The sequence below is a fragment of the Gavia stellata genome, chromosome 26 (genome assembly GCF_030936135.1).
Source record: "Gavia stellata isolate bGavSte3 chromosome 26, bGavSte3.hap2, whole genome shotgun sequence".
Lineage (NCBI taxonomy): Eukaryota > Metazoa > Chordata > Aves > Gaviiformes > Gaviidae > Gavia > Gavia stellata.
Genome location: NC_082619.1, coordinates 4,633,057 through 4,642,132, shown reverse-complemented (window position 1 = coordinate 4,642,132; position 9,076 = coordinate 4,633,057). Strand labels below are relative to the sequence as shown.

At 49.9% G+C, this 9,076-nt stretch overlaps 1 protein-coding gene across 1 annotated transcript; it reads left to right on the top strand.

Annotated features, from left to right (window-relative positions):
* The first annotated feature begins 548 nt into the window (after positions 1 to 548).
* Positions 549 to 6,570, top strand: SCN3B (sodium voltage-gated channel beta subunit 3). The gene is given in 6 exon segments (XM_059829563.1): positions 549 to 942; positions 1,058 to 1,183; positions 2,764 to 2,927; positions 4,516 to 4,741; positions 5,763 to 5,901; positions 6,507 to 6,570. Coding segments are annotated over 6 exon segments (1,113 nt in total).
* The last annotated feature ends 2,506 nt before the right edge of the window (positions 6,571 to 9,076 follow it).

Sequence of the window (9,076 nt, the reverse complement as noted above, 5' to 3'; positions counted from 1 at the left end):
CATTTTCTCCCCTCTCTGTCCACTATGACCTTCAAAGTTGGAGAAGCCCTTTGGGGCACGGTGGCCCCAGTCCAAAAAGAGAAAGCCCAGCCTGCTGCTGGCATTGAACTCCTGGGAGTCTGACTGGAACATGAGGAGAGAGGATTTCCCAGTATTTCCAGCTGTGACCTTCAGAGCTGTGCCAACGTTACTATTGAAGTCATTAGAGGCGGAGGCCTTTCCGTGACCCCGCAGGGAGAGCTCTCCCCCGCTCTCCCCCCTTGGCTTGATTCTGGAGACCGGACGAATGATGCTGATCCCCCCTCTCCAGCTGCTGATCCCCCCTCTCCAGCTCCTCCAGCCCAGCCGCCCCGGCCGTGCAGCCGGGGAGGAGGATGCCCGAGCGCGGACCCCTCCGCTGGCTCCCGCAGGGGCTGCGGAGCCCGGCGAGCTGCCGGCGCGGCGGGGACAGCCGAGCCCGCGGCTCCTTCTCCGCGGCCGGGAGGAGCGCGCCGGGGCCGGGGCCGGGGCCGGGGGAGGGAGGGAGGGAGGGAGGGAGGCGGCCGCGCATGCCTGCCGCGGGCCGTGCCCCCCGCCCGGGCTAGGCTGGGCTCCGCGCAGACGTTGCCGGCCGCGGCACGCAGGGAAGCTGCGCCCCCGCGCAGCGATGCGCGCTGCCCCCGGGCGGGCCGGAGAACAAAGGGCCGCCGGCTGCCGCCTCCCAGCCCCGGGCCGCGCCGAGCCGCGCCGCTCCCCGCGGCCACCTGCTGCTCCGCGCCCCGGCGGCGCCCGGCACCGGCACCGGCACCTCCCTGCGCGGGGCGGCGGAGGCTGCGGCCGCGCCCCGCGCTGAGCCGGTGGCCGCCGCGCGGAGCGGGGCCGTCTGCGAGCGCCGCGGAGCTGTCCGTGGTGCTGCCGGCGGCGGCCCGGCCCGGCCACGGGGAGCGGCACCCTCGGAGCCGAGTCAGCCCGCGGCTGCCGCCCGCCCTCGGCTCCCTTCTCGCCGGCAGATCCCAAGCAAGAGGCGAGGCGCGGCGCAGCCGGCAGCCCGAGGCATCCTGTTGCGCCGGGTCCCCAGCGAGGAGGGGAGAAGCGGCGTTTTCCGAAAGAGCCTCTGCCCAGGTTGAGACTCACTCCTGGCTCGGAACAATGGCTGCGCTGCCAAGGCTGGTTTGTGCGTCTTCGGTCGTGTTGGTGGTCTGGGGTAGGTGCTTCTATTCCGCGTTGTCTTCAGCCAGGTTCTCCCCCAAATCCAGTGCTTGCCTCTTGCAGGATGCTTCTTTAAAGCACCGCTTTTCCTAGCAAGGTTCCCTTAACGCTGTCGTGAAGACCAGCCTTCAAAGTGGCTTTTTTGTTTACGAGAGGAGAAGGAAATGACATTCATGCAGAGTTATATGAATGTAATGGAGTTAATATGAGCAGAGAAAATACCTTACTGCTAAGTAGGCTTACGGCACAAAGCGTGTGCTTTAAAAGGCATGCGAGTTCTTTACTGTTTCCTGTTTGCTGTTGTTTTGAAATTTGCAATGTAATTTAACGTTGAGTTGCCTCAGGGAGGACGTGCAAACCGTTAAGCAGTGCGCGTTAGTGCTAGTTTTCCGTGCAGTCTATATAAACTGGAGTAAACCATTTTATTGCGATTACAGTTTTATTTCTACAACCAAGAAAAGGTTGGTTAGTTTTGCCGATGCGGCTACGTTTGATGTGCACGTATACCTACAGCTCGGTGTGTGGGTGCCTATCTGTGTGTTCATATCTGATTTAACCGGAGTAAAGCATGATCCAGTAGCTTCTTCCTTATTTCTCCCGGAAAGCTGGTGCTACCCATGGAGCTGGTAGTACCCATGGAGAATTGGAGTCTGGCTATTTCCAGGGTAGGTCCCAGGATAATACAGTGCTGAGAGAGTGGGTTAACGGTATCTCAGAGGCTGGGGAGGAGGGAGCAGCCAGCAAAGTCAGCATCTTCAGTCAGCTAAACTCCAGGCTTTGGAGACAGGTTTGGACAGACAGAACACAGTATTGTTTAGCCCAGGGGACAAATGTCAGCAGGGATTTAGTCTGAGATGTCATGCTGAAGCATTCCTTTTCTTATCAGGCATGTAACTTCACAGACAATGATTTTTGTCTTGTTTGGGAGAGCAGTATTTTATAGTTGCCAGTGTTAGCACAGCTCTGATTAGAAGCATTCTGAACAGGAATGCATGTAAAATCAATAACTCCTCCCGCTGCCAAATTTACTCGAGTCCAAGCCCCTTGGTTCCCAGTGCTGCTTATGAAACCTAGAAACAGGAAGGGTGGTGAATCCTCCCAGTTTGTTTTGAACACACTGCTGGCTTAAAACACCCAGACCTTTTAACTTAGCACAAAGAGCGAGCTGTTCCTCCATGCTTGAATTCTGGGCTTGCTCTCATTCCAGACTGTAATTGCTACTGTAACCGGAGCATGCTCAGCGTGCATGGGAGAGAATGAACAATGCCTCTAAAGTGGCATTAATTACTCCGGGAAAAATTAAAGTTGTGGCAAAGCAGATGCTGGAGAGGTGAATCTGCATGAAGTGATCACCCTCTGTTAATTATTGTGAATTATTTATATCTCAGAGAAGGAAGCTTGGTAAAATTTGACATTTGACACTCATCTGTTGTCAGAGGGTGCTAGTAATGAATCAAACAGTTTTCCATTGGGGATGATGTGATCATAAATGCCGAGATGTGGATAACTGATGTCTCTCTAATTCTGTCTCACGCTTCTCTGTCTCGCTTCTTCTCTGCTGCTCCTTCTCCCTAGCTGGTTTTTGTTCTGCAGTATGTGTTGAAGTTCCATCAGAGACAGAGGCTGTCCAAGGAACACACATGAAGCTACTCTGCATCTCCTGCATGAAGAGGGAAGAGGTCACAGCCAGCACGGTGGTGGAATGGTTCTACAGGCCGGAGGGTGGAAAAGACGAACCTGTATGTATGTGTGGTAGCTGAGCCCTTTTTTTCATAGGTCTTGCTGTGAAACACAGTCCAGTGAACTCACGTGGGAGAAGGCAAAAGGTATTTGTAAGAGTATAAGTTTGTCCTGCGGCAGGATCCCTGAGGAAGGCTGTATAAGGGAAGGAGAGAGACCCAAACATGAACAAAAGCGTTCTGCCACATTCTTGTCCAAAGTCTATAGAAATGCCCAGCAGGCTGCTTTCATATCACAGAGGAGAGACGAGCTTGGAGTTCAGCTCTGAGCTGCAGATCTTCACGATTTCTGCAGCATTTTCACCCAGAGGTTCCACAGCACCAGTTTTGACCACTTAACTGATTTCCACACTTGGGCAGAGCATGAACTCATGGCAGGAAAAGCTAGAATCTGTTGTTGAGTTCAGACATTTGGGGTTGTGCATACATGAACGTCCATTTCCAGTTGTACTCCTTGAATATGTAAAGTCTAGTATGTAAGGAAAGCAAGAAGGGAAACAGAAGTATGGAGTGATACCCGGTACCCTTGGCCAAGTCTCCCTTCTCAGGACGTTTCTGAATCCCAAAGCTGTTCTTTGGAGGTTAAATTGGGCTCCGATTAAAACTGCAGGACAGGATTTACTTCTTTTTGCCTTGGAGAAAGCAGTGGTATCCTGACTGTGGGAGGATCTCTGTGAGTTGTTCTGGATCCCTGTCAGGAAAAGGTAAAACTTGTTTTGAGAGTGAAACAAAATGGGAATTGTACAGACGAGGGGCAACTGGAATTCAAGAAAGAATGGTAAAACAGAGAATAAGATAAAGGCTGAGTGCACATGTTTCTTTCTAGCTATTTCATCCGAGTATGAAGCATTAGATCAGTGGTTGCATTTCATTGCGGTTGAGCAGGGACAAGCAAGATGACAAACATTCTCCTACTGTCTGAGAACTGAAGGGACGGTGCTAAGGAATGAGATGGGAATTCACTTTCAGTGACCTGGGTGATACATTTGCCAGTGGCAACCCAAAGAACGCTAAGGAAAGTGAGCCGGGGTGGGCAGTTCAACGATGGGGACCGTCGTCAGCCAGGAACTTGCAAGAGATTAGGCCTGCGAAAGCCACCCAAGCTCTGTTCTTCTGATGTACCATTTTGACACTGTCGTATTTATCCTGCCACACTTCCGTTTCAACTGAAGATCCCAGGGCTTACTGAAAATGACTGTTTGTCTTTGCTGTACTTACTTTGTGGTTCCTTCTTAAGACAATCGTACGTGCAGTAACTGACAGGCTAGACACGACGACTGCAGGATCCTAGGTTTTAGTTCCATTGCTGATCTTTTGTGTCATTGTCCACATGCGTCTCTGTTTTTCTGTGCCTTAGTTTTTCTACCTCTGTGATGGAGATAATTCAGTTTTCTGTCTTTTGTAAAGTAGTCTGAGATTTTGAGGTAAAGGATCATAGACTATGAATAGCTGCCGTTACTAAGGAGGGCATAGCCCAGAGCATACATGTATGTAGCTAGAGGATGATGTTGTTCCTTGCATATGCTGTGGTGTTGTCCGAGATACAAGTCAGTGATTAATCAGAATACCCCTTCATGTTTTCTCACAGATTTACGAGTACAGGAAAAAGAACCATGAATTTCCAAGCCGCTTCAGTGGTCGGTTACAGTGGAACGGGAGTAAAGACATGCAGGACGTATCCATCACTGTGTTAAATGTGACCCTGAACGATTCGGGTACCTACACCTGTAACATCACCCGGGAGTTTGAGTTCGAGATTCACCGACCTCTCTTCACAAGCTCCAGAGTGATCCACCTCACCGTGGTGGAGGAGGGTATGAAGGATTGGCAGAAAGCGTGTTGTGCCTTAACTCGCTGTGGGTGTTGTCATCCAGGGGTACAGTTTTTCATTGCATTGCAGGAGAGGGGTGACTGAGCTGTTGGATAGTGGTGTCTGTCTGCCAGCAACGAACGCTCCACAGAGTTCAGGAGGAAAGACCTGCGTTCTGTTTGCCAGCTGCAGCCTCTTTTTAGGCTCAGAGTGGTTGTGTGAATGTGGGAAGGTATAATAAGCTTGGCAGGCTGGGGCAGCAGCTGGGAACAGCTGGGCAGGCACAAGAAGCAAGCAGAGGTTTCCAGTTTCTCTGCTCAGAACCGTCGCTTCTCCCCGGTGGCTCTAGGATGCTATGGCATAGCAGCTTCCTTGCTTCCGCCCCCTCCCTCTTGAACAACTCATTCTCCATTTTGGTATCAGTCTCTTGCTTCCACCCTCTCCCAATCCCTCCTTCCCTTTGCAGTGCTCCCAAGTCTTTTTGTTTCTCTTGGTTTTGCTCAGTCCAGTGCTGAAATCCTAGCTTGTTAGAAATCAGTGGGAATTCTGCTGTTCTCTTCAGAGAGGGACAAGAGCTTTTAGCCTTCATCTTTTCCTGCTGTGTCTTCCCTTCCCTTCTTCCCCACAAGCACCTCTGTGTCTTGATTTCTTTTCAAATCACTGGCAGCCCAATACAGTCAAGTAACACCAGCGAGTAGCACGCGCAAAGGAAAGAGAGTGTGAACATGAGATAGACTAACGGTGAGCAATCTGAATGAATGGGGGGGAGGCAGAGAATGCAAGACACGTGCAAGCCTGTGCATGTTTGATTCTGCTGGAAACACACTGTGGGGTTGCTGCTGGCATATCCTGTCGGTGGCATCGCCTGTTCCCTGTTTTTTGCCCCCTCCACAGTGTAGTGGCAGCTGGGTGTCTCTGGCAAGGTGGGTTAGGAAGGATGACACGAGGGTGGGAAGTGTCAGTGGAGCTGCTGTGCTCCGATAGCTGCATGTAAATGATGAGAGATTATTTCATTTTCTTAACAGCTGGAGAAGACTTCACCTCGGTCATCTCTGAAATTATGATGTATATTCTGCTGGTCTTCCTCACCTTGTGGCTACTGATAGAGATGGTCTATTGCTACAGGAAAGTCTCTAAGGCGGAGGAGGCTGCCCAGGAAAATGCGTAAGTGAGAAATCTTTACAGGTGCGAGCTGTTCTGCGAGGGTTCTTCAGATGCCTCCGTCCATATCAGACTGCAAGAAGACTGAACTTTGCTATTGCATGTTTCTAGCCGATGTTTGCTATGTCTGAAATCATTGCAACGTTTAGGAGTACCAAAAGAGAGAGTGTACTTGCACGATGCACCAGGTAGGGAGCATGGCCACAGTGCACGGTATTCCAAAGTGGCCCGGTTTGAACTGCGCAGAGATGCTCTCCTGGAAGCCCTGTTTTTAGAGATGGGACTCACAGATGCAGTTGGCACAGCAGAGATGTTCCGATTTTTATACTGGCCCATTCCCATCTTTCTACGTACTTGGCTTGGATAAGGGTGCTCTTGTACTTGGTAGGAAGGCTGTATGTGTAGGATTTTACAGTAGGGAAGACTCGGTGTCTGCTCCTGGCTATGCCGAGGAGAATTTCCTACTGTGAGCATCTTCTACAGGTGACATTTGTTACCTTAGAGATCCTTACAGGCATTCAACAATCCCTGTAAGGGTGAATGGACCCGAACTGTTTTTTGCACTGTAGCCCTTGAGGTTATGCTTTCCTCCTTCCCTCTGACTACAGGACAGACTATCTTGCGATTCCATCAGAAAACAAGGAAAACTGTGCTGTGCCTGTGGAGGAATAGCAGAGAGGAGTCAGCAGAACAAACGGCGGCAAGGTAGGCGATGAGGAAACAGTCAATCACTGCTTGCGTCTGTCAGCCGTTCAGCCTTACTACAGTGGGTTAGGCGTGCATGGGGCTGGAGGAGGGGCGGACGGGAGACTCCTGGAGTCTGGCTGTGCTCCTTCTCTGGAGCTTCCCCAGCGACCTGAGAAGCAATACAGGTATCTTTAGGTGGTGGGTGTACTAATACTACTTTAAACCCCATAACCAACACACACATTCACTTTCAGGCCATGGTGTAATCACTCCTCCTTTGCCCATTCCTGTGGAGTTGGGAATACTCACTGTCCCCTGCAGATGGGGAGCTGTGCTTGGGAAGGGATATAAGGGCACTAGCTCCAAAGGAAGCGTTTGCTAGGAAGGGCTTTGTGCGCAAAAGGCCAAAATCTAGATCTTTTAAAGTCTTGTTCACATCCTGTCAGTTATCATGCTAATTATATCACGATCCTCACTTCAGGAAGGTCAAATGACTCGTGCTCCAAGAGGAATTCTCTCAATTGCAGGGGCTCTGAAGACAGAAGGACCACGTCATTCCAGCCAGGTTTGAGGGGGAGCTCTGCACCGTCGGGAGGAAATACGGGGAAGTGTAAATTCTCTTCCATTTGCCTTGGACTTTGTACAGCCTTTTGACTTTGGCCTCATGACTCCATTCTGAGCTGCCAGCCCATTTGCTGAAGGACTCTTCTTTTGAAGCATGCTGAGCAAAGGGCACAGGGGTGTGGGCAGCACGGCTCCTTCCCAAGTTTCAGTCCCATCATCACGTTAATGGCTTTGTAAATGTTAAGTGTCATTTCTTAGCTGCTGTCACCACCACCTTTATTTGCTAAATATGCTAGTTCTCCATTGCAGAGGTAAAGGGTATGTATGTCATGTTACTCTGACCTGCAGGACTGGGAATGAGGTCATCTTAGGGTGATGTTCCACCAAATGTTATAGCCCAAGCAGTCTTATCGGTGTTAAAACAGGAAGAATTTAATTTATTAGTTGTTGCTCTGGACTTTGGGCTGCCTGTGCACAGGCAGAGTAGGATGAGGACTGTCATGCATTAGAATTGTTGCAAATGTGTAGTAGCAAGGATGAGTCCCCGTGCGGTGTTCACACTTGCTTCTGAAGGAGGGAACTGAGAATATAGATGCTGAAGTCCTCCTACTTTGGGAGGCAGTATGACGTAAGTATAAGAACCCCCTGTACCCTCCCTTTCATTTAGCAAGTGTCAAAATTCTTAGTTCCTTCCATTTGCCTTGCATAGCAGGTTTACTCCTCAAGTACGCAGAGACACAGTGATAGGAATAACCTGCGGAGCCACTTCTGCAACAACAGGCAAGCCAGTAGGACAAGGTATGCAGTTCACCTGTTTCTGGGGAAAACCCCGAAAGGAAGACAGCCTGACGCAAGTAGGCAAGCAAAGTAAATAGGGTTGCACAGCCCTCACAGGAAAAGGAGGGACAGCTTTGTAAAATGGTAGTACTGTTTGTAACTGGGATCAGCCTCTCCTACGGTGGTGTAGCACCACCTTGAGGAATAGACAGAAAACGCTTATTTTTTCCTAGTTAATGGTAATTCTTTCTTGTGATAATTAGTCACTGGTTTGAATAGTCAGCTTCATCGTAAATGATCCACTCCTGCACAGGAATCACGCTGTAAATTCCATGTTTCCTGTGCAAACTTACCTTTTCAATTGTAGTGGATTAAGTAGAGTAAAATTTGTTTTCTGGCCTCCAGTGGAGATCAGCTGAGCTCAACAACTAGGGTTACAAGGAGAAAAAAAGGCAGAAACATTGGCCGGGGTGGAACTGTACCTTAAGACAAAATGGGGAAGGTTTGTTTTTTTTCATATAGATGATGTTGTTACATCCCTGCTGCAATGGAGCCTATACTGCTTGCAAGAGTTGACAACTTTTGCTACACTGACCGCTTCTAAATAGTTACAAAGTGCTTGTGAATCAAGGCATGCTTCCCACCTGTGGAATCTCCTCTGCTTTGTTCTGCTGCTTGTTATGTGTTGCTAAAATCACAGAAATTACTCCATTTGTAAGTCAGGCCCAGGCCAGATTTCTAACTGGCAGTTTGTTCAAAATTCCTTTTGTAGAGTGGGTGTCAACTTCAGTAACCTACCACAATGCTGTCTTCACAGCAGGATCGCTCTCAAGTTGAGCCAAGTCTGGCAACCTGAGTGCGTTTTCCAGATGAAACACACTTGTAGGCCGGGCACCAGTTCCTTAAAACCTAATATCCAAAAGGGGAAAAATCAGCTCCTCTTCTAATTCAGCCGGATGTCTTCATTTTCCCTAAGCCAACTTGCCTGGTCTCAGGGCAATTTTGGGGCTAATCCTAACTCTAAACCCCCAGAAAAGAGGAGGGACTAGATTGTAACTTCAGAGTTTCTGTCACTGACACCCACAGGGATTTTTAGGTAAGGTCATGTAATCCCTCTCCCACTTCAACTCTGCTCCTTAGTCCCCATGAA